The 26,386-nt window shown below is 30.8% G+C and overlaps 2 protein-coding genes across 2 annotated transcripts in view; one reads left to right on the top strand and one right to left on the bottom strand.

Moving 5' to 3' along the window:
* Positions 1–26,386, bottom strand: part of LOC134844522 (uncharacterized) — a 638,515-nt gene that overhangs the window by 391,377 nt on the left and 220,752 nt on the right. The window lies entirely within an intron of this gene.
* LOC134843725 (uncharacterized) lies at positions 7,423–13,501 on the top strand. Its single transcript, XM_063859972.1, has 3 exons — positions 7,423–7,526; positions 7,999–8,177; positions 13,253–13,501. The coding sequence occupies exons 2-3, from the start codon at positions 8,025–8,027 to the stop codon at positions 13,499–13,501; spliced, it is 402 nt and encodes a 133-aa protein (XP_063716042.1). The 5' UTR covers positions 7,423–7,526; positions 7,999–8,024.

The following is a 26,386-nucleotide window of genomic DNA, read 5'->3' as shown; positions in this document are numbered from 1 at the left end:
AAGATTGAAATGCTGATTTAAATGTTGATTCAAAACTTTGTCGTTTAACGAACACCTAGAACAACTTTGTTTTTTTTAAATGTTAAAAGAGCTTTCAAATTAATTTGGAATCTGATGATTCGCACCCGCGTTGACCTACATGCCAAAAAGGGCTTGCCATACAATTTGAGTTGGGACTGATGTCTAACTCACAGAGTAATTTCAGATAAGGTGCACCCACCGTCTGCTCGTCACGCTATCTTATTTTCGGCCGGATAGATTCGTGCAACTTCTTAGTCTAAAACCGATCTTAATCTTACTCTTATATCTCTTAGTCTCAATAGATCTAGAGTATACTAGTTTGTTATGAGTTGGTCTCTTGAAAAAGGCAACTAAGCTGTGAGTTAAATCCAGAATGCTCTGGTGCTGAAATTACAAGTAGTTTCAGCACTTACAAATAAATGGGTTGTTCGTTAGATGGAGTATGATTGGTTAGTCTTCAATATTTTATTGGACGAAAATCTAATTTATAACCAATAATAATATACAGTTTGTATCAGGTTCCACCCATCCGGGGTTTACAGAGTTTTGTTTCTTTGACTTATTTCTGTTTCGGAGAATGCGTTTCTTTGTTCTGAAAATCTTTGTGTCTTTGTTTGCTTACAATTTTTCGTTTGATTGTTTACGTTTGGTTCTAATATATCCTATTGATTGTCTGTGTGGAGTGATTACGAGATCATATATCTCGTTGTTTATTTCACAGTTGTGTAATATGATTGTTTGTTTGTTTCCTAAATTATCTAGTGACATAGGATTTAGGATGACGGATGCAATATTTGGATTAGTGATTTTTAATGCCTAAATTATTAGTTCTTATGATTTTTTCGGGTTAGCCTAACTTGAGTCTTGTGTTTTGGGTTGGAGAGAAAAGCATATATCGATTTCGAAGAATGATTGTAACTTTCTCGTGGCTAGTCTAAGTTAAGGTGTTAACTTACTCAATCTTACTTAGGGGTAATGATTGTGTTCAAGAGTTGGAGAATAGTAAATTGATCCACAAGGCTCAGGTATAATTAGACCACAAGTAGTTTGTTAGATACTATTTCCAACTTACTCAGTTTAAGTATTATCCTGGGTGAGGTAAGAGGGGGGATCAAGTGAAGGATGAATAATCGAAGTTCTTCACTGTTTATCCTAATTAGAATGGTTATTGTTATTGAAAAACTTCTGTTAGTCCTGGGTCGTAGAAAGGGTTGGATAGCGAATCGACGTTTTAGGTCGTTAGACACTATGCTAACTGTGTGGGGGAGAACAGAATTGTTCTTTTTGATCCAAGGATAAGCCTTGATGATCAAGATGTAAATTAATGATATAAAATTTAGTTGGGATAAAAATGAAATGGAGATCCAAGGAAAGCCTTGATGATCTGTTTAGTGTAAAAGGTTTAATTTAGGTAAAAGAAAAAATTAGAATAGGCCTTTTTAAAGTTATTTAAAGTTTAATTGATAGAAAGGTTTAGTTTTTGATGATGTTAGTGGTTTTTGATTTATTTGTTATGTTTAGGTGATGAAGCTGAGATGAAGAAATGATTTGTATATAACTAACAATTTGTGTATTTACTAACTAACTTTTATTTTTATTTTTCAATAAACATTCTTTTTACATATCTTTTCAATTTACTGCAGATTTAAAGACACGATTAGAGATCTTTTTATCAATCGTTATTGTACATTAATAGGTTTAGCGCCTGTAATTATCGGTGAAGAATTTTCTTCAATTGTACTATGTCTGCAAATGAAAATTTAAATTCATTGCTAATAAAACTCTAAATATACAAGTTTGTATTGGTTTTTGCCGTTTGACTATGAAACTTATGGGTAAGTTCCGTTGTAGTCGTATATCGTCTCTTGTCCGAGGTCTTCTTCCAATACCGGGGAGTTCTCGTATTGTTCGGAATGATGGCTCTGATCTATTGAGTCGTAGAGACATTTCAATTAATTTATTGTCGTGTAACGTTTTTGTGATTTTTGTCTAAGTCTAATCTATTTTTAGTTAGTTCTAAACTATTCTATTGCTTCAGGTCTTACTCGAAACTTATGGTCGCACCAGATGAGTTGGGACGGATGTCTAACTCAAAGAGTAATTTCAGATAAGGTACACCGTCTGCTCGTCACGCTATCTTATTTTCGGCCGGATAGATTCGTGCAATTTCTTAGTCTAATACCGATCTTAATCTTACTCTTATATCTCTTAGTCTCAATAGATCTAGAGTATACTGGTTTTTTACGAGTTGGTCTCTTGAAAAAGGCAACTAAGCTGTAAGTTAAATTCAGAATGCTCTGGTGCTGAAACTACAAGTAGTTTCAGCACTTACAAATAAATGGGTTTTTAGTTAGATGGAGTATGATTGGTTAGTTTTCAATATTTTAAGGGATAAAATATCTAATTTATAACCAATAATAATATACAGTTTGGTTCAGGTTCCAAATTCCGTTAAAAGATTCTATGAAAAATTATTCCCAAACAAATTTCATATTGGAAAGCTGTATGATATAAAAAATTTTCTCAAGCAAAACTATCAAAATTGAGGATGAAATGTTTTAGTTCTCAATTTTTTTTCGCAAAATCATTAATGGGCTCAAACTTTTTTTTTGCAATTACAAATTTCAAAATTTTGCGTATAACAGGGTGTAAACACAATTTATTTGTACTTATTAGAATCAAAGATGAGGTTTCTTGTGGAGTCGCAATTATAATTTTTGTTTTTGTTTGCAAAATTTACCAGATACAAAATATTAAATTTTTGCAAAATATTAATGCGTGAGAAAATCAAAAATTATCTTATTTAGTATATATCAATATGTAGTTTACTTGGTGATTTAAGGCCGATTAATCTGTTGAGATTTTGATTCGAGAAACTTCTTGGTTGTTGTGTTTTAAGGCAAAACCGAGCCAAGAACGAGCAACCTTTCGGGAAGTTTTATATACCCGCAATTATTTAGCCGTTTTTTTTTTACTAAAAAAGGGCATGATTTTTCAGACACGTTCAATCGATACAGAACTTTAAAAATAGTTCCACTTATCATTATTGTAATTATTATTATGATTTTTAATATTATTATGATTATGGTTACGATTAGTATTATTATTGTTAGTATTATGACTATTATTATAATTATTATTATGATTATGTTTTTTTATGATTTTGATTATTATTATGATTATTTTGATTATTATGATTATAATGAAAATTATTATAATTTTCATGATTATAATGATTCTTATTATGATTATGATTATTATGATTATTACTATTATGATTGCTATGATTATTATGATTATTATGATTATCATTATGATCATTATTATGACTTTTTTCATTATGATTATGTTTTTTTTTATGATTTTGATTATTATTATGATTATTTTGATTATTATGATTATAATGAAAATTATTATAATTTTCATGATTATTATGATTCTTATTATGATTATGATTATTATGATTATTACTATTATGATTATTATGATTATTATGATTATTTTTCTTATGATTATTATTGTTCTATTAGTGGCGAATAAAAATATCAGATACTTTTTTTTCCATCATATGGATCAATAAATTTTTGGCTCAATTCGTTCATTCAATTTTTCTGACAGCGTTCTAGGCCGCTGAAATCTATAACTAACCCCTTTTATTGACAATCTCTTATAATGCACGTTACATCTGCTTTAATTCAAAGCTTATTCTCACTCAGAATTGAAAAAAAAAACCAGCGTTTGTTGTCCAGCTTTACAAAAAAGATAAAAGACAATTGGTATACAAATTGCTTGTTTTGGTAGGTGTGGTCCTGTCTCAAAGTATGAGTATTTTTAGCGCCAAAAGCTTAACTCTAATCGTACTCGAGCTATAGTTTCACCTTGAATTGAATTAAAAGCTTAGCTAAGCATTTCTAGAACTCATCTTTAGTGTCATAGTCAAATCAACGCTACTAATGTGTTTAATTAATTGAAAGATTTTTTTTGAGAGCAATTTTTCAGAATGAAAACAATCCGGTAAAACCAATCTTGAATGGAATTTGAAGGATTGAGATCACAAAACGAGGCATTAGTTCATGAAACTGCCGTAATAACGATAAGAGTAGACCTTTTGTCTTCTTGATTGGTTGTCACGTGTTATGCCGGTATAATTTCATGCTTTCAAAGCTTTGGTTTTTTAGAGGTGAGTTGGCTTGAAAACATGATATGGCTTTCGTTTATACTCTTTTTTGCCTTGAATTAACTTGGATCTCGTTAAGCATACACGACTGACGAGGAGCGACGTATAAGAGTTCATGGTTCTTTGCATTTTGCACCTTTAGAAAAAAAAGTAGCCAGGGACGGATCTAGGATTTTCTCGAGGGGGAGGCGGATTTTCAAAAAAATTTCAAATATTTTGTCGAACAAAATTTTAAATTTTGAAAAGACAGGCAAAAAAAAACGATTTTAGGCACTTTTTGAAAGTTTTTGACCAGAAAATTGCGTTTTTTCGGCGCGCTCCCCCCTCAAGATTGGCATGGGGTCAACTCCCTGAGGGGAAGAATGCATCCACCCCCGAATTTTTAACAACTAAATCGCCAGTTCAGAAGGATTTGCCTCAAAACTGAATTGTGGTTTGTTTCGTCGTTCACTTTGAGACACAGTTTACTGATTTTTCTCATGTAGCTCTGAGTTGTAGCCGTAAAAAACCCGACAAATATACTCCAAGGTGGTGCAATACCAGAAACACTAACTCGAATTGATTGTAGCTGATAGAACATTTTGGGAATTTTTTCTAATGGTTCCATCAGCTAATCAGAAAGATGATTTTTCCGGCACTAAGAAATTCAAGGATAAGGCACAGAAAGATTCGCTCGTGGTTATTTGATCCAGAGTCATACCGCAAAGATTTTCAAGCATTTCAGGAAGGTCAAAAGTTCTCGCAACGGGGATGTGTGCCATTTTAACATCTAGCTGCTTATGTGTGCTCGCAGCCGTTCGAATCAGTTTGTCTTTAGTTGGCAAGGCAAACTGAGTGGCCCATTCATTAGTTACTGTCAAAACTGCACTGGCGGCTGCGCGGGTCGGGTATATCTCTGGGTCAGTTCTTTTAATTTCTTGATCACGTTTCGGGCATCTAATTTTTTCGTTGAAAAGTCATAATTTTGCACTCCACGCGTTATGATCAATTCGTTGTTTTCTGTAAAGACAAATATTTGACATTGATTCGTTTGATAATTTGAGTAAGTCAATTTTTTGTTAAATTAAATTTGTCTTGCTGGAAACAAAATTCGGTATAATTATAAATTGACTTGTTTTTAGGTGAATCGGAATTCCTAAGAAGACTGAAGCATAATTTTTTTGGTGATTGCAATAGCTTTTAGCTTGAATAAAGCAAAAGTGCAGTCACAAAATTTTTGGCAGAATTATTAACACAAATTGTTATGCAATCGCACAAGCTGCTTTTTTAAGTAATCACATTAGTTTAGTGAAACATCCAATTATAAAGCATTACAAACTTATCAATAAGAGTCTTAATTATTTTCGGAAGCCTCAGTTTAGCATGTATAACTGAGACAAACGAAGTTTTTCAATATGATGGGTGCGTTGCTTGCAGGATTAACTTTGGCTTGATAAGAGTTACGATAAGGAACTCATACAGCATTAATTTTGACTTTAAGTTATAGAAAAGGACTTAGATTGCTTACAATGGACATCACCAGGTGAAAACTTGTACGAATTTAAATTGCATGGTTTGAATTGTAGCACAAGAAAGAATGCGCTATAGTTTTACGGTTTCATATTTGAACCAAAAAAGCTACTCTTGCCGTTTTTGTGCAGTTTTTTCTCCTATGGAACGTTAAGCATTTTTCTCATCTTCTATAGAGCTGAACGATAGTCTTCCGTGAATAGGCTCAATAAGTTTGCAAATTAAGTTGGTAAAACTGAAATTTTAATGCTTTTTCACCTAAAGAAAAATATTTTGCGGGTTTTTGAATGGTTTGAATCTATTAAAAAATGACGTTCATCTTATAGATGCTTTCAAGCGGAAAACCCTTTTGTTGTTTTTTTTTACCAGGCGTCTATCGTTTATTGCGATATTGTAATTGTATGGTTGGGATAGAGTTGAGCGAAACAATTCGGGCGGAGGAACACGAGAAACAGGAAGAAAAAAATTAATCTAGCCGTTTCATTTTTTGGATTAAATAATATTTTGCAAAATCTGTTTTCTTTCGCATCGAATTTAGTTTCGGAGACATTATTGTTTCACATTTGCCATGAAATTGATTCTTCTACAAAATATGCCGCTGGCTGAATTTTCCTTTTATCTCACACTTCGTTGCCAGTTTTATCGGTTTTAAAACGGTTTCCAATAAAAATGTTTATTTTGGTGAAAGAATCCTTTCCAGGTGGTGAAACAGCGAGACTTGTCCAAACAAATTTTTTTATTTTCAAAATGGTGCAATAAAATGATGGTATTCAAAGTAACACTGCAGCTGTAAAGCGACCTTCGGCCATCTTTTTGTAACAAAAAAAAGAACTTTAAAAGCGAGCCTCTGCTTTGATTTACCCATCATTCATTCCTGTTCACACATAATGGAATTTTTATTATCATAAATTAATTAATTTCATTTGCTCCAAGCACGCTCTCTGAATTTTATGAGCTCTTCTTTTTTATATTTTTTGCACGCCCCAAAATCCGATTGAAATTGAATAACGCTTAAATTCCATAAATTGTTACCTTTTTTGAGATCATAGTTAGAAAGGTAAATAGTTATGTCCTCAAAACCTTTTTTCTATTTCAGGTGAAAAAATACGAATCTCTATAACACTTTTACAGCGATGCACTGAAATTTACTAAATTCTACTATTCTGCTATACTGCTATACACGGCATAGTTTTATAAGAAGCTGAGACTGAAAATCGTGAAAAAATTTCAAGACTTCTCAGAAGCCAGCGAGCCTCAGTTTTGAGGCTAACCCAAAAACTCAACAATTGTTGCCGGGTAAAATTTTATTTCAACTAAACCTGAATACTCTTGCAAAACTACATTATATTGCACCAGATTTCCCTCGTGCCAAACATTATCATAGAAGCGCGAACTTTTTTCCGCATTTTTCATCAATGATCAGATTTTTAAAAGAAAATTTGAGCCTCCGTTTTTTTAAGAAAATTTGTGTCCTTTCATTTATAAAAAACTACGTGTAAAAAAACTACGTGTATGCTTGCATCAAATTTAAAATTCTAGGCACTCTACAACATGTGGCTCTAATATTCTGCTAATATTATGTGTTTTTTTTGGAAAATAGTCGCAGGAAACTAGCTGCATGTTGTCCATTAAAGCTTCAAATCTCACATCTTTTTCGGAAAAGAGGTGAAAACCGACACAGCTTGATTTCTTAATTGAGCCTGTTAAAATGAGGGATTTTCACAGCTTTAAAAAAGAAACTGAAAAAAATAGAGATACCAGTTTGAGTTTACCTTTTCGATACAACTGTTAACTGATTTCTCTATATTGGCCGTTACAGGTTAGTTTTCATTCTAAATGTCTTTAAATTCTGATCAAAATTTTACAGGTTTTCAGTGGTCTAAAAAATTTTATATTTGTCTTATAAATTTTGATAAACAAAAACAAATAAAGGGGTTTTTGGGTTTCCTAATAATAAATAATAAATTCGTTCGCTAATCAGGTACATTACAGAAATTATTTATTAAAAATGCACAAAAAAGCTATTCGAATGGTCACCGTAATGCTACAAGCCTGTTTGCAGGTTCCATTTGAGAGCAATATGGAGAATCAGAATCCATATTTTTGTTTTTTTTTTCCGATTGAAACCAAACTTAAAGTTTTGCATAAACCGTTTTTGTTGGTGTAGATCTAACCATAAAGACCAAAGATTTTTATTTCTGATTTTTAAATAAGAAACAAACTAGTTACTCGTTTCAGAAAAGTTAAAACGTCTCTTCTTCGGTTCAGAAAATGCGTTTTATTTGTTTCAGGCTTCTCTATTCTCTCTTTCATTGCTATGGGCTGGGTTCGGGCGAGAGATGCAATCAAACTAGCCCCCCTTGCCTCTGGGTTGTACAGGTTAGGAATGTACAGGAAATGGGGTCAGATTGAGGTCATCTACATTGGGGTCACATCCACTGGGGGATCAATTAGAGAGACACTCACTAAAGTTAGTTGAAATGATTCAAAAAAATCACAAGTTTTCTTGAAAATTTTGATTTAAAGAATTTTCACCTAATCAAAACCATAGACCATAAAATGTATTTGGCTCATACATAACAAGTACGGGACCTGCCTGTTAGCATGTGCGTAGATTAGCATGCTACAAATTTTTTCCATCATGTACACATGTAACTGTTGAAGTGCAATAGGCCGTGTAGCAAAAAAATCGACGAACCAATAAACTTTTTTATCCGCGCCGACCTGCAATGGCTCGAAGCAAACACTGATCCCCGCATAAATAGTGGCGAGGCCCATACGATCCTTTCATGGCTTGTATCGAACAATTTGCTCCGCAAGGGAGCTGACTTAATTGAATACTAATACAAATTTCCGTTTATTGCAAAACCGAAGAAATGCACTATCACTTTTCGGTACTTGCGCCAAAGTTGCATTTGAAACTAACCAAATACCACGTGTGAAATCACGGAATTAAAGTAAATTGAAGAGGAACAAAAAGCCCTGAATGTTCGGACTGTCCCTTAATTCACATCGAATAATTTTCTGCAAAAAAAAAAGATTGAAAACCTATAAATTTTGGACAATAGCAAAGTGTGAAATGTTGAGTCGTACGAAATTAATACGACCAATTAGCTAGCCTCAATTCAATTTGGAACGATTTTGTTGTGCGGAATAATTCGCCACGCATAAATAATTCGCGCTACGCTCTCAGCAATATGAATAAATTCTTCAAAGAGCGCATAATTTAGTCCACAACATAGCCAATTTGGCATTTTTGAAACCCCCATAACTTTACAAAAATAATCAAAGGTGAAATATCTTTTTCAATTTCAGATAGTCGATATCAGGAAGTCGATATCTTTAATGGGTTATAAAAAAATTTGTTGAAAACTATTATGTCGATCAACCAAAATTGACTGAATGAAGAAAAAACCACACCGAGCTTAAATGTTCCGTTTCCTTCGAAAGTCGGAACAATTAGTCCAAAATACTACGCCCAAACAGCACAAGCAACGAAATTATATATCTTAACCGTTTCATCCAGGGGCGGATCTAGGATTTTTTAGGATGGGGGAGGTTGCGGATTTTAAAAAATATTGTCGACCTTTTTTCATAGAAAAACTGGCCGAAATTTCGAAAAAACAGGCCAAAAAACGCTTTTTAAGCATTTTTCTGAAAACTTTACACAAAAAAATGCGCGCTCCCCCCTCAAAGTTAGTATATATTGGCGCCATAAAGCCTTTAGAAAAATTTTAAGGTCCGTCACAAAAAAAAGGATATCTCAAAGCAGTACAAACGGGGGGAATCAACTGATGAAAAGTACAATAGAATTGCATTATTAGCTAATATTATATTATTATATTATATCGACCAAGAGGCATGCCTTAAATCAATTTGGAACTATTTCTACGACGGGTTAGATCTCCGCATACGCGTTAATAGAACGAAAAACATTGCGAGTTAATTATCCCAAATAGACAAAATTAGCAATCTTGAAACCCCTATAGCCCTACACAAAATAATTACAGGTGAAATATTTTTTTTTTCAAGTTTGAGCTATCCCAAATAGACCAAATTGGAATTCATGAAACCCCCATAGCTTTACGCAAAATAATTACAAGTGAAATATTTTTTCAAGTTTGAGTTCAAGACACAAAAGTTTTTTGATTATGAAAAAAATATCCGTCAAAAGTTCTCCGTTAAAATGTCGAGTTTTGTCTGAAGAAAAAAAACACCCCGAGCTCAAATATTGCGTCTTTTTTTCGAGAGTCGCAACAAAACTTGTAGAGTCGGGAACAGGACCAGCTTCGAAATTTGATAAAGAATCATTCTTAGAACTGTAATACCCTTCACTTTGAATGTGTTTAAGAATCCTTTATCTCATTCGAGATCCATGACTTGTTGTCAAGGTTCGATTATAAAAAATCAGAATAGAATTTTAAATCAGTTCGTCGGAAAGTGACCGTTAGAAATTATTTTGAGATTTACATGTTCTTCTGTTAAGAAGTAAAAGTCAGTTGAATTGATGTAAGATGTCGTAAGACACTGTTAAAATGATTTTATAATGGCTAGTTAGTTGAACCGAAGAAAGATTTTGATGGTTCGTTTTTGGTTAACCGAAAGTCTCCAATTAAAATTGAAGTGAAAGTCGACACCAGTGTTGGTTAGACCCGCTTAAAGCTACGAATGAATTTGAATTAAAGAATCTAGGAAAGAGTTAAAGGCATCCAAGGAAAGCCTTGATGAACTGATTTGGCGGATCGTCACGCATAACAAGGCTGAACGTATCAACGCAAAATCCTGAATGTTCCGACTGCCCATTAACCTCTATGAAACATAACTTTTCTTTTACAAAATTAATAAAGCTTTATCTTCTCTAATCAATAACTTCTATGATGAAACATATTTTTTGTTCTACAAAATTGATAAAATTTTCGGGTCTTTTCTCTAATGCGGCCAAAAATTACCAAAGCATTGAACATAATAAGTCGCTTCCTGTTCGAAAATAAGCGTCAGATTTTTTTCGCATTTGTTAATTTCTACCAATCAAATTCAAACATCATGATAAAATTTTGAAGTAGCAAATAGTAAAATTTTGGGCTGTATAACAGAAAAAAAAACAGCTTTAAGAAGAAAAAGTTGAAACGTTGAGGCTTTTTTTGAAAAATTAAAATGATGTATTAGGAATTGAATGATGCAGACCTAAAATTGATGCATTAAACGTCTTGTTACGTTTTAGTACGGTCACGTGGGTTACCTCAGTTAAAATTAAAAAATTTAAATTAACGCCGTCGCGCATTTGTCCCAAAATTTCCAAATTGTTAGTTTGTAAAATATTTTAACTTTACTCAAAACTATTACAAACAAAATAATCTTTTGAGCCTGTGTTCAAAACCTCAAAACCTTCCAGATTAGATAATAAGTTGAAACAACATTGTTAAAAATGAAAAAAAAAAGAAGAATGATTCTGCTTGATGTGTTTTTCTTCCGAAATTTTTTGGCTATTTAGCTAGCCACTTTTGAACGTGATTATGATATCATCTAAAAAGTACTGACGTGCTGAGTTCAAACTAAACAAGGACAGCCGGTTACTGTGCAAGTAGCACAGAATGTTCCGACCATAGTCTTAAAAAACAACAACATTTTTTTCAAAATAGTCTCATTTTTTTTTCGACGTAGTGTGATAAAAAGAGCTGAATAAAAATTAGAAGTTAAACATATTCGACAGTCATGGTAAAATAAGCATAATCAAAATCAATTACTATAAAAAATATTTACAGAAATGAAAAAAAGAAAAGGTTTTTTTTTATTGTTTTGCCGCATTTTGAATTTCGAAAAAATGATTCAAAAAAGGCGCTAAAATACTCAAAAAACTAACGTTTTTCACGCAAATTTGAGTTTTTAAATTTTAATTTAAGCTATTGTACGCTTTTAAACCATTTAAAAACTTAAAATAAGCCCCTATTATAAGCCTACTTGCTAATTTTATATGGTCGAATCATACAAAATTAAAACTTTCAAACCGATTTTTCTCGAAACTGTGAAGTTTGGTTGAAATTTTTTATTGTCGCTTCTGACTGAATAGGCTTCAATATGATAATTCATATAGCTCTCGCCGATGATTATTTGCACTAGCAAAACAAAAAAAGAGAAAATATTGAATGCAAAGTCTTTAATACAAATACTAAATACACCCAAATACAAAAATCCACTCCCCAATTATTGGGAACAATTAAAAGTTTCAAATATCTGATCTGCGACAATGTTTCGGCGAAATCTTTCAGTTTTTGGTAGTAAGCTTTGAGTGAATTTTTATCCACCGTAAGAAATCGTTCCAATGTGATTTGAGGAAAATTGTTATAAAATTTCAATAATTAGTGTAGTATTGCAAACTCTACACTAACTTCAGTGTTGACCCAATTTTCTAAATTTTAAATAACAATTTTTCTTCTAACTTTCCCTTTAAAAGTATACTTTGGAAAAAAATAACACTCCAGAGCTGACAAAAATAAGATTCTAATGTTTTCCTTTAACTTAAAATTTTATAGCTGAACCTCAATTTCTCAAATCTATTTTGGTATTTAAGATAGTTGTTCATCCATTTATAACTCCTTTATACTTATTTAATCAACCCTTTCAATTTATCTGTTTATATAGTTATATTTCAACTATAGGAACAAATCTACTATGATCTATAATTTCATCTAGTGTGAGACTTATGTTTTATTTTACTTACTAAGAGAAACAAAAAATCCACCAACGACCCATTGTTTTTTTAGTAAGTAGCCAAAAAAAATTTTTTGTTTTCATTTACTTGGAAGTTTTACTATTTTTTGATCTTTTATGAAAAAGATGAATTATTGCGTAGATTTTAAAATGCCGTCGGATCAGGGTATCGCTCTGATACGAGCAGTTTTGATTTAGTTGTATTATTTGGGAGCCAAAGTATCTGAAGTAGTTATTTTACTTTTCCTTGCTTATATAGGGTGCACCAGTGGCGGATTGAGGGAGGCCGGGGGGTACAAAGGGTGATCCCTTTGTACTATTTTGAGATATCCATTTTCAGCTGACGGACCCTAAAATTTTTCTAAAGGCGCCTTCGGTGCCCATATATACTAACTTTTAGGGGAACTCGCGCCGAAAAAACGCAATTTTTTGGTCAAAAGTATCTAAAATAAGCCTAAAAACGCTATTTTTGGTCTGTTTTTCAAAATTTTGCTTGCGGCGCAGAAATTTTGGCCAAAACATGGTCTTTTTAGTACTTTGGGAGAGCTCGGAAAATAATTTTGGTCGACTTAAAAAAAGGTCCACAAAATTGAAAATCCCCCCCTCGAGAAATTTCTAGATCCGCCCCTGAGGTGCACCTATAAGATGATCATATCTTTTTCAGGCTTGCTTAAACTTTTTAAATATTTTGCCTCAAACAATCAAGCGTAAAATAGCTCGCAGAACAAGCGTCGGCCTCACATGACTGATTTCGCGATAGAGTTGTGCTCGCGCTGTACCTACAACTTCATTCTTTTTGTTGCCGTTTAGTTCATCCACGGCTGTTCTTCTGTTTAGTTGTTCCTCGGTCTGGATGGCGATCCGAACTTGATGCTGTACGTCTCCCCACTTTGGACCAAAGGAAATCTGTTCGTTGACTGGACTGTGCGTCTGTACCCCAAGACAGACATCAATGACGTCATAAGATTGCAAGTGAAGTCCACCCGAAGAGTGCCCTTGTTCAACCAGAGGTCATCGGAGAAGGATCCTGTGCTTCCGTATGTTGCAAGAGAGTGCAACATGCACAACCCGCAACTATTCCACTAATTTTTTCAAGAACTGCACAAAAACCTGCACAAAAACTGAACAACTAAATATAAAACCTCAATTTTGTTCAATAAGAGGAATTGTCCGACAATGTTATCTGTTACGACATGCTATTATTTTGAATTTCAATTTTTTGCCAAAGAAAATTTACCTGGGCTAAAAATGCAACAGAATTGTTTAGAAATGTTTGTCACAAAATTAGCTGTAAAATTGGAACCATAGTGAAATAGTAGTTCAAAATTCTAAATTGAGCTAAGAAATATAGATTAAAAGACCAAAAGTTTTGCCAAAATTTTCAGTCTAGCAGAAGACCTGCTTAGTCTAAAAATTACTTTTGTCAATCAATTTGGAGCCGATACTGGCAAAACAGTCGTGGCTTCCGCAAAAGAATATTTTAGGCAACCTTGTATTTGATATCTTGCAGGTTTGTGTAGGCCCTCCAAAGCATGCAAACTGAAAGCTTTTCCAATTTATGATGATAATCGATGCAATCATAGTCTCGTTTTTTTTTCGGCGTGGTGTGATTAAAAGAGCTGAATGAAAAACTGGAGATTAGACCTATTCGACAATCATGGTGAAATAAGCGAAGACTTTTACAATTTATGATGATAATTGATGCAATCATTCTTTGGGCAACTTCGCCCAAACCAATGCGAACACCGAGTTTAAGCCATCGATATATGTTTCGGCTACTCGCGAAAGAGAGGGAAAAATTATGGCTAAGAAACGCAAAACCAAGTACATCCAAGATCTATTATTGTTTACGGATAGCGAGTTTTTTATGCTATAGCAACTTCAGTTCATTTTAAATAATGTCACTACAAGTTAATCTTCGCGGCAGTAACAAATTTTGGAAAATATATGAAGTTTTATTTTCAAACAATATGTTCAAATTGACGTCTCTTGGCTAAAAATCCATATAATTGTCCATAGTGTCCATATAAACGATTTTTGTGATAAAATGAAACCACATAATGGATTTTCAATTCATTATAATCGATTAAATTTGAAAAAGATAAATGAATTATAACCCATTTTAATCTTCTTTAATTCATCTTTTTTCAAAAAATGGGATTTGTTTCAACCTTAAATCCAGTATGATCGTATAATTGATTATAATTGATTGTAAAACATTTTTTAAAAACCAGTAGCATTCGATCATGTCCGAAGGCGCCTTTAGAAAATTTTTAGGGTCGGTCGGCCAAAAATGGATTTCTTAAAAAGTATCAAAGGGGGGACCCTTTGAGTCGGCAGGGGGTCGAATCCCTGAAAAGAAGGCGTCCGCCCCCCCCCCCCGCCCCATCCCCCTAAATCCGCCTCTGTCCCGGATCTTTCCTAAGGTCCCTTCCTGAGTGAGGGGGGGGGGGGGGGTGGCGGGGTGATGAGGTCCTCACGTAAAGCAAAATCTAGTCCTGAAAGTGAAAAAAATTTTCCTCCCAAAAAGCAGAAGACCCCCTACTTAGGATCTTGCTAAGCTTAGCTTAACAACAAGGGACACTATTCATAACTCTTTATAATTCCAATATATGGGGTCCTAATTTGTGGCCCTGATTAATCATATGAATCAAATTAATTGCTAAATTTGTTTCAGGCAAACGATTTTTTGACCTAGTTGAAATTGGTTGGTGGAAGTGGAATTGAATTTCATGATGATATATAACAAAAACGCCCGTGATTTTGGCAGCGTAGCTTATCTGTTGGCAGCAGTGAATTTTTTCCTCAAACTGTTCTAGATTTTATGGTGAAAAGGCGGTAACTTGAAATCACTCTCCAAAGGCGGCGACAGTTCCTGAGCAAAATTATAACAAATGATAAACTTTTCAATTTTTGAAGAAAGAAAATTGAAATAAGAGGGAGTAATGAAGATACTGCTGAATAACTTTTACAATTTAGATTGTTTTCAACATTACAAAAAATCAAAATTCCAAATCGGAGGTGAACGCTATATCGTATTTCTCGAGAGGAGAAAGGAAGAGTGTAAAAATGAAAAGGTAAAAAGAATAGGGGAAAGGAAGATGGGAAAAATCCATCGAGCCTTTTGTGAAAACTTGACGCATTTTCAAAAAAAAAATTAAAAAAAAACCCGGTGTTTTTTTTGAAATTTACTTACTTACTTACTGATTCATCTCTTACTTACTTACTTAGTTACAAAATTTCTTAATTTTTCACTTACTAAATTACCTACTTAACTAATTACCAACATACTCACGTTTTTATTTACTTACTAACTTTTTTACCTACTCACTTACTTACTTACTTACTTACTTACTCACTTATTTTTATACTTACTTTCTTTCTTATTTGCTTACTGACTTACTTATTTACCACCATACTTAGCTACACTTTTTTTCACATACCGACAGACATACAGTGATAGCCGCATTGTTTTTTTAAAATGATATACTTACTCTTTGTTTCGTTCAGTTTTCTTTGCTTTAATTTATTGTTTTAAATTCACTTGAATTTACTAGCGTTTACTTAACTTACTTTAGCTTACTTTAGCTTACTTAACCTTAATTTACTTTACTTTTGCTGACTTACTTATTAACTTACTTACATACTCATTTACTTTGATACTAACTCACTTATTTACTTATTTACTCACATACTTACTTACTAACTTACTTACTTACTTACTTATTTACTTACCTACTTACCTACTTACTTATTTACTTAATTACTTACTTACTTAAATGCTTACTTACTTACTTACTTATTTACTTAATTACTTACTTACTTACTTACTTACTTACTTACTTACTTACTTACTTACTTACTTACTTACCTACTTACATACTTAATTACTTACTTACTTACCTACTTACTTACTTACTTACTTACTTACTTACTTAATTACTTACTTACTTACTTACTTACTTACTTACTTACTTACTTACTTACTTACTTACTTACTTACTTACTTACTTACTTACTTATTTACTTACTTACTTACTTACTTACCTACTTACCTACTTACTTACTTACTTACTTACTTACTTACTTACTTACATACTTACCTACTTATTTATTTACCTACTTACTAATTTACTTTCCTACTTACTTACATACAGACTTATTTACCTACTTACTTACTTGTCAACTTACTTACCTACTACTCACTTAATTATTTACTACTTAACTTACTTATTTACCCACTTTTACTTACTCATCTGCTTACTTTTTTACTTACTTTCTTACTTACTCACTTATTTATTTTCACCTAGTTACTTACTCACATACCTGTTTTATTTCCTTTTTACTTAATTCTCAATTTTTTTTGTCGCATTTTGAAGAAAAAAAAATTGAAATAAGAGGGAGTGATGAAGATACTGATAGTAAACTTTTACAATACAGATGGTATCCAACTAAACAAAAAATGCAAAATTCCAAATCGGAGCTGAAACTTATATCGTGTTTCTCGAGAGGGAAAGGAAGACTGTAGAATTGAAAAGGTAAAAAAAAAAAGAGAAAGGATGATGAGAAAAAAGCATCAAGCTAATTATTTTACTTACTCTTTAATTCGATCAGTTTTCTTTGCTTTAATTTAATTTGTTTCAACTTTATTTTAATTTACTAGCACTTAATTTTAAATTACTTTAGCTTACTTAACTTTACCATACTTTACTTTACCTTCGCTTACTCACTGACTCACTTACCTAACCACTAACTTATTTAATTTTATAGTTACTTGTTTTGAAACTAACTTACTTACTTACTTACTTACCTACTTACTCACTTACTCACTTACTTACTTACTTGTTACTTACTCTCTTACCTGTTTTACTTCCTTTTACTTAATTCTCAAGTTTCTTTGTCACACTTTGAAGAAAAAAAAATGAAATAAGAGGGAGTGATGAAGATACTGATAATTAATTTTTACAACTTAGATGGTTTTCAACTATACAAAAAATTCATAATTCCAAATCGGAACTGAAATTTATATTGTGTTTCTCGAGAGGGGAAAGGAAGTCTGTAGAAATGAAAAGGTAAAAAGAAAAGGCGAAAGGATGATGAGAAAAAAGCATCAAGCTAATTATTTCACTTACTCTTGAATTCGTTCAGTTTTCTTTGCTTTAATTTAAATTGTTTCAATTTTATTTTAATTTAATAGCACTTATTTTTAATTTACTTTAGCTTACTTTACTATACCATACTTTACTTTACCTTTGCTTACTCACTGACTCACTTACTTAACCACTAACTTATTTACTTTTATGGTTATTTGTTTTGATACTAACTTACCTACTTACCTACTTACTCACTTACTCACTTACCTACTTACTTTCTTACTTACTTACTTACTTAATTGTTTACTTACTTACTTTTTTACTCACTTATCTACCTAATTATTTATCTACTTACTAATTTACAAACCTACTTACTACTTAACTTACTTATTTACTCACTTAGTCACCTGCTTATATTTTACTTACTTTCTTACTTACTCCTTTATTTATTTTCACCTATTTACTTACTCATTTACCTGTTTTACTTCTTTTACTTAATGTCACATTTTGAAGAAGAAAAAGAAAATAAGAGGGAGTGATGAAGATACTGATAATTAACTTTTACAATTTAGATGGTTTTCAACTATACAAAAACTTATAATTCCAAATCGGAGCTGAAATTTATATCGTGTTTCTCGAGAGGGGAAAGGAAGACTGTAGAAATGAAAAGGTAAAAAGAAAAGGAGAAAGGATGATGAGAAAAAAGCATCAAGCTAATTATTTCACTTACTCTTTAATTCGTTCAGTTTTCTTTGCTTTAATTTAGTTTTTTTCAGTTTTATTTTAATTTACTAGCACTTAATTTTATTTTACTTTAGCTTACTTTACTTTACCATACTTTACTTTACCTTTGCTTACTCACTGACGTCCTTACTTAACCACAAACTTATTTACTTTTATAGTTACTTGTTTTAATACTAACTCACTTACTTACTTAATTACTGACTTACTTACTTTCTTACTTACTTACTTACTTACTTACTTACTTACTTACTTACTTACTAACTTACTTAATTCTTACCTACTTAATTATTTACCTACATACTAATTTAAATACTTACTTACTTATTTATTTATTTACTTACTTACTTACTTACTTAATTACTTACTTACTTACTTACTTACATACTTACCTACTTATTTATTTAACTACTTACTAATTTACTTTCCTACTTACTTACGTACAGACTTATTTACCTACTTACTTACTTGTTAACTTACTTACCTACTACTCACTTAATTACTTACTACTTAACTTACTTATTTACCCACTTACACTTACTCATCTGCTTACTTTTTTACTTACTTTCTTACTTACTCACTTATTTATTTTCACCTAGTTACTTACTCACATACCTTATTTAATTCCTTTTACTTAATTCTCAATTTTTTTTGTCGCATTTTGAAGAAAAAAAATTGAAATAGGAGGGAGTGATGAAGATACTGATAGTAAACTTTTACAATATAGATGGTTTCCAACTAAACAAAAAATGCAAAATTCCAAATCGGAGCTAAAACTCATATCGTGTTTCTCGAGAGGGGGAAGAGAGACTGTAGAATTGAAAAGGTAAAAAGAAAAAAAGAAAGGATGATGAGAAAAAAGCATCAAGCTAATTATTTTACTTACTCTTTAATTCGTTCAGTTTTCTTTGCTTTAATTTAGTTTTTTTCAGTTTTATTTTAATTTACTAGCACTTAATTTTATTTTACTTTAGCTTACTTTACTTTACCATACTTTACTTTACCTTTGCTTACTCACTGACTTACTTACTTAACCACTAACTTATTTACTTTATAGTTACTTGTTTTAATACTAACTCACTTACTTACTTACTTACTGACTTACTTACTTTCTTACTTACTTACTTACTTACTTACTTACTTACTTACTTCTAACTTACTTAATTCTTACCTACTTAATTATTTACCTACATACTAATTTACATACTTACTTACTTATTTACTTATTTACTTACTTACTTACTTACTTACTTAATTACTTACTTACTTACTTACTTACATACTTACCTACTTATTTATTTACCTACTTACTAATTTACTTTTCTACTTACTTACGTACAGACTTATTTACCTACTTACTTACTTGTTAAGTTACTTACCTACTACTCACTTAAATACTTACTACTTAACTTACTTATTTACCCACTTACACTTACTCATCTGCTTACTTTTTTACTTACTTTCTTACTTACTCACTTATTTATTTTCACCTAGTTACTTACTCACATACATTTTTTACTTCCTTTTACTTAATTCTCAATTTTTTTTGTCGCATTTTGAAGAAAAAAAATTGAAATAGGAGGGAGTGATGAAGATACTGATAGTAAACTTTTACCATATAGATGGTTTCCATCTAAACAAAAAATGCAAAATTCCAAATCGGAGCTGAAACTCATATCGTGTTTCTCGAGAGGGGGAAGAGAGACTGTAGAATTGAAAAGGTAAAAAGAAAAAAAGAAAGGATGATGAGAAAAAAGCATCAAGCTAATTATTTTACTTACTCTTTAATTCGTTCAGTTTTTTTTGCTTTAATTTAATTTGTTTCAATTTTATTTTAATTTACTAGCACTTAATTTTAAATTACTTTAGTTTACTTAACTTTACCATACTTTACTTTACCTTTGCTTACTCACTGACTCACTTACCTAACCACTAAATTATTAACTTTTATAGTTACTTGTTTTGAAACTAACTTACTTACTTACTTACCTACTTACTCACTTACTCACTTACTTACTTACTTGTTACTTACTCTCTTACCTGTTTTACTTCCTTTTACTTAATTCTCAAGTTTTTTTGTCACACTTTGAAGAAAAAAAAGATATCAGAGGGAGTGATGAAGATACTGATAATTAACTTTTATAACTTGGATGGTTTTCAACTATAAAAAAATTCATAATTCCAAATCGGAACTGAAATTTATATCGTGTTTTTCGAGAGGGGAAAGGAAGACTGTAGAAATGAAAAGGTAAAAAGAAAAGGAGAAAGGATGATGAGAAAAAAGCATCAAGCTAATTATTTTACTTACTCTTGAATTCGTTCAGCTTTCTTTGCTTTAATTTAAATTGTTTCAATTTTATTTTAATTTACTAGCATTTAATTTTAATTTACTTTAGCTTACTTTACTTTACCATACTTTACTTTACCTTTGCTTACTCACTGACTCACTTACTTAACCACTGACTTATTTACTTTTATAGTTATTTGTTTTGATACTAACTTACCACTTACCTACTTACTCACTTACTCACTTACTTTCTTACTTACTTACTTACTTACTTACTTAATTACTTACTTACTTACTTACTTACTCACTTATCTACCTAATTATTTTCCTACTTACTAATTTACAAACCTACTTACTACTTAACTTACTTATTTACTCACTTAGTCACCTGCATATTTTTTACTTACTTTCCTACTTACTCCTTTATTTATTTTCACCTAGTTACTTACTCACTTACCTGTTTTACTTCTTTTACTTAATTCTCATTTTTTTTGTCACATTTTGAAGAAAAAAAACAAAAGAAGAGGGAGTGATGAAGATATTGATAACTAATTTTTACAATTAAGATGGTTTTCAATTATACAAAAAATTCATAATTCCAAATCGGAGCTGAAATTTATATCGTGTTTCTCGAGAGGGGAAAGGAAGACTGTAGAAATGAAAAGGTAAAAAGAAAAAGAGAAAGGATGATGAGAAAAAAACATCAAGCTAATTATTTTACTTACTCTTTAATTCGTTCAGTTTTCTTTGCTTTAATTAAATTTGTTTCAGTTTTATTTTAATTTACTAGCCCTTAATTTTAATTTACTTTAGCTTACTTTACTTTACCATACTTTACTTTACCTTTGCTTACTCACTGACTCACTTACTTAACCACTTACTTATCATTTTGTTATAGTTACTTGTTTTGATACTAACTCACTTACTTACTTACTTACTTACTTACTTACTTTCTTACTTACTTACTTACTTACTTACTTACATACTTACTTACTCACTTACCTACTTAATTATTTACCTACATACTAATTTACATACCTACTTGCTTACGTACTTACTTATTTACCTACTGACTTACTTGTTTACTTACTTAATTACTACTCACTTCATATTTTACTACTTAACTTACTCATTTACTCACTTAGTCACCTGCTTATTTTTTACTAATTTTCTTACTTACTCCTTTATTTATTTTCACATAGTTACTTACTCACTTACCTGTTTTACTTCCTTTTACTTAATTCTCAATTCTCTTTGTCACATTTTGAAGAAGAAAAAATGAAATAAGGGGGAGTGATGAAGATACTGATAATTAACTTTTACAATTTAGATGGTTTTCAAATCTACAAAAAATTCATAATTCCAAATCGGAGCTGAAATTTATATCGTGTTTCTCGCGAGGGGAAAGGAAGACTGTAGAAATGAAAAGGTAAAAAGAAAAGGAGAAAGGATGATGAGGAAAAAGCATCAAGCTAATTATTTTACTTACTCTTTAATTCGTTCAGTTTTCTTTGCTTTAATTAAATTTGTTTCAGTTTTATTTTAATTTACTAGCACTTAATTTTAATTTACTTTAGCTTACTTTTCTTTACCATACTTTACTTTACCTTTGCTTACTCACTGACTCACCTACTTAACCACTAACTTAGTTACTTTTATAGTTACTTGTTTTGATACTAACTCACTTACTTACTTACGTACTTACTGACTTTCTTACTTACTTACTTACTTACTTACTTACTTACTTACTTACTTACTTACTTACTCACTTACCTGCTTAACTATTTACCTACTTCCTAAATTACATACCTACTTACTTATGTACTTACTTATTTACCTACTGACTTACTAATTTACTCACTTAGTCACCTGCTTATTTTTTTTTACTAACTTTCTTACTTACTCCTTTATTTATTTTTCACCTAGTTACTTACTCACTTACCTGTTTTACTTCCTTTTACCTAATTCTCAATTTTCATTGTCACATTTTGAAGAAAAAAAATGAAATAAGAGGGTTGATGAAGATACTGATAATTAACTTTTACAATTTAGATGGTTTCAGCTATACAAAAAACTCATAATTCCAAAACGGAGCTGAAATTTATATCGTGTTTCTCGAGAGGGGAAAAGAAGACTGTAGAAATGAAAAGGTAAAAAAAGAAGAAAGGATGATGAGAAAAAAGCATCAAGCTAATTATTTTACTTACTCTTTAATTCGTTCAATTTTCTTTGCTTTAATTTAATTTGTTTCAATTTTATTTTAATTTACTTTAACTTGCTTTACTTTACCTTTGCTCACTCACTGACTCACTTACTTAACCACTAACTTATTTACTTTTATAGTTACTTGTTTTGATACTAACTTACTTACTTACCTACTTACTCACTTACTCGCTTAATTACTTACTTACTTACTTACTTACTTACTTACTTACTTACTACTTACTTACTTACTTACTTACTTACTTACTTACTTACTTACTTACTTACTTACTTACTTACTTACTTCCTTACTCACTTACCTACTTAATTTTTTACCTACTTACTAATTTACATACCTACTCACTTACGTACTTACTTATTTACACTCTGACTTACTTGTTTACTTACTTACTTACTACTCACTTAATGTTTTACTACTTAAGTTACTTATGTACTCTCTTAGTCACCTGCTTATTTTTTACTAACTTTCTTACCTACTCTTTTTTTTTATTTTCACATAGTTACTTACTCACTTACCTGTTTTACTTCCTTTTACTTAATTCTCAATTTTCTTTGTCACATTTTGAAGAAAAAAAAATGAAATCAGAGGGAGTGATGAAGATACTGATAATTAACTTTTACAATTTAGATGGTTTTTAACTATACAAAAAATTCATAATTGCAAATCGGAGCTGAAATTTATATCGTGTTTCTCGAGAGGGGAAAGGAAGACTGTAGAAATGAAAAGGTGAAAAGAAAAGGAGAAAGGATGATGAGAAAAAACCATCAAGCTATTTATTTTACTTACTCTCTAATTCGTTCAGTTTCCTTTTCTTTAATTTAACTTGTTTCAATTTTGTTTCAATTTACTAGCACTTAATTTTAATTTACTTTAGCTTAATTTACTTTACCATACTTTACTTTACCTTTGCTTACTCACTGACTCACTTACTTAACCACTAACTTATTTACTTTTAGAATTACTTGTTTTTTTACCAACTCACTTACTTACCTACGTACTCACTTACTCACTTACTTACTTACTTACTTACCTAAATACTTACTTACTTACTTACTTACTTACTTACTTACTTACTTACTTACTTACTTACTTACTTACTTACTTACTTACTTACTTACTTACTTACTTACTTACTTACTTACTTACTTACTTACTTACTTACTTACTTAAATACTTACTTACTTACTTACTTATTTACTTACTTACTTACTTACTTACTTACTTACTGGCTTACTTACTTACTTACTTACTTACTTACTTACTTACTTACTTACTTACTTACTTACTTACTTACTTACTTACTTACTTACTTACTTACTTACTTACTTACTTACTTACTTACTTTCTTACTTACTTACTTACTTACTTACTCACTTACCTACTTAATTATTTACCTCTTTCTACTAATTAACATACCTACTCACTTACATACTTACTTATTTACCTACTGACTTACGTGTTTACTTACTTTTTTATTACTCGCTAAAATACTTACTACTCATTTTCTTTTTTTACTCGCTTAGTCACCTGCTTATTTTTTGCTAACATTCTTACTTACTCCTTTATTTATTTTCACCTAGTTAATTACTCACTTACCTGTTTTACTTTCTTTTACCTTATTCTCAATTTACTTTGTCACATAATGAAGAAAAAAACTTGAAATAAGAGGGAGTGATGAAGATACTGATAATTAACTCTTACAATTTAGATGGTTTTCAACTATACAAACAGTTCATAATTCTAAATCGGAGCTGAAGTTTATATCGTGTTTCACGAGAGGGGAAAGGAAGACTGTAGAAATGAAAAGGTAAAAAGAAAAGGAGAAAATATGATGAGAAAAAAGCATCAAGCTAATTATTTTACTTACTCTTGAATTCGTTCAGTTTTCTTTGCTTTAATTTAAATTGTTTCAATTTTATTTTAATTTACTAGCACTTAATTTTAATTTACTTTAGCTTACCTTACTTTACCATACTTTACTTTACCTTTGCTTACTCACTGACTCACTTACTTAACCACTAACTTATTTACTTTTACAGTTATTTGTTTTTTTACCAACTCACTTACTCACTTACTTACTTACTTACTTAAATACTTACTTACTTACTTACTTACTTACTTACTTACTTACTTACTTACTTACTTACTTACTTACTTACTTACTTACTTACTTACTTACTTACTTACTTACTTACTTACTTACTTACTTACTTACTTACTTACTTACGTAAATACCTACTTACTTACTTACTTACTTACTTACTTACTTACCTACTTACCTACTTACTTACTTACTTACTTACTTACTTACTTACTTACTTACTTACTTACTTACTTACTTACTTACTTACTTACTTACTTACTTACTCACTTACCTACTTAATTATTTACCTACTTACTAATTTACATACCTACTCACTTACATACTTACTTATTTACCTACTGACTTACGTGTTTACTTACTTACTTATTACTCACTTAAATACTTACTACTCATTTTACTTTTTTACTCGCTTAGTCACCTGCTTATTTTTTGCTAACTTTCTTACTTACTCCTTTGATTATTTTCACCTAGTTAATTACTCACTTACCTGTTTTACTTCCTTTTACATAATTCTCAATTTACTTTGTCACATAATGAAGAAAAAAACATGAAACAAGACGGAGTGATGAAGATACTGATAATTAACTCTTACAATTTAGATGGTTTTCAACTATACAAACAGTTCATAATTCTAAATCGGAGCCGAAATTTATATCGTGTTTCTCGAGAGGGGAAAGAAAGACTCGAGAAATGAAAAGTTAAAAAGAAAAGGAGAAAGGATGATGAGAAAAAAGCATCAAGTATATTATTTTACTGACTCTTTAATTCGTCCAGTTTTCTTTGCTTTAATTTAATTTGTTTCAATTTTATTTTAATTTACTAGCACTTAACTTTAGTTTGCTTTAGCTTTCTTTACTTTACCATATTTTTTTTTGCCTTTGCTGCTTCACTGACTTACTTACTTACTCACTAACTTATTTACTTTTATAGTTACTTGTTTTGATAATAACTTACTTACTTACCTATTTACTCACTTACTCATTTATTACTTACTGACTCACTTACCTACATACTTACTTAACTACTTACTTACTTACTTATTTACTTACTTACTATCCTATTTACCTACTTACTAACTTGTTTACCTACACTTAATACTCACTTACCCACTTCTAAATTGGTTAGGGCTTAACTTTAATTATATCATTTTAACATAATTTTACTAAACTTTATTTTCTGTTTACTTATTGAATCACTTTTTTACTGAAGTTCTCTTCTTTACTTCACTTTAGCTTACTGCCTTTGCTTAGTTTTGTTTTATACTTACCTAAGCTTACTTAATTTTCTCTACTTTACTTTGCTTTTCGTTACTTTACTTTATCTTACTTTACTTTACATAACTTGATTTTACTTTATTTACCTATCCTCACAAAAAAATTTTTACTGAACTTTAATTTTCTTATACTTTACCTTGATTTTACCTTAACTCACATTTTTTTCCTTTAATTTGGTATATTTTACTTAAGTTACCTCAAAGCGTCATTCTAGTTTAGTTGAGATGACTTTTAGTTCCTTTCAATTA

Source organism: Symsagittifera roscoffensis, chromosome 4 (genome assembly GCF_963678635.1).
Source record: "Symsagittifera roscoffensis chromosome 4, txSymRosc1.1, whole genome shotgun sequence".
In the NCBI taxonomy this organism is placed as follows: domain Eukaryota; kingdom Metazoa; phylum Xenacoelomorpha; order Acoela; family Convolutidae; genus Symsagittifera; species Symsagittifera roscoffensis.
Note: the sequence above shows the minus strand (reverse complement) of the source record. Positions and strands in the feature narration are given on the sequence as shown.

Coding starts and splice junctions, on each gene's coding strand:
- LOC134843725 (XM_063859972.1), top strand. CDS start 8,025: ATGGGCTGGGTTCGGGCGAGAGATGCAATCAAACTAGCCCCCCTTGCC. Junction 8,178..13,252: donor TTAGAGAGACACTCACTAAA/GTTAGTTGAAAT, acceptor TCTTCTGTTTAG/TTGTTCCTCGGTCTGGATGG.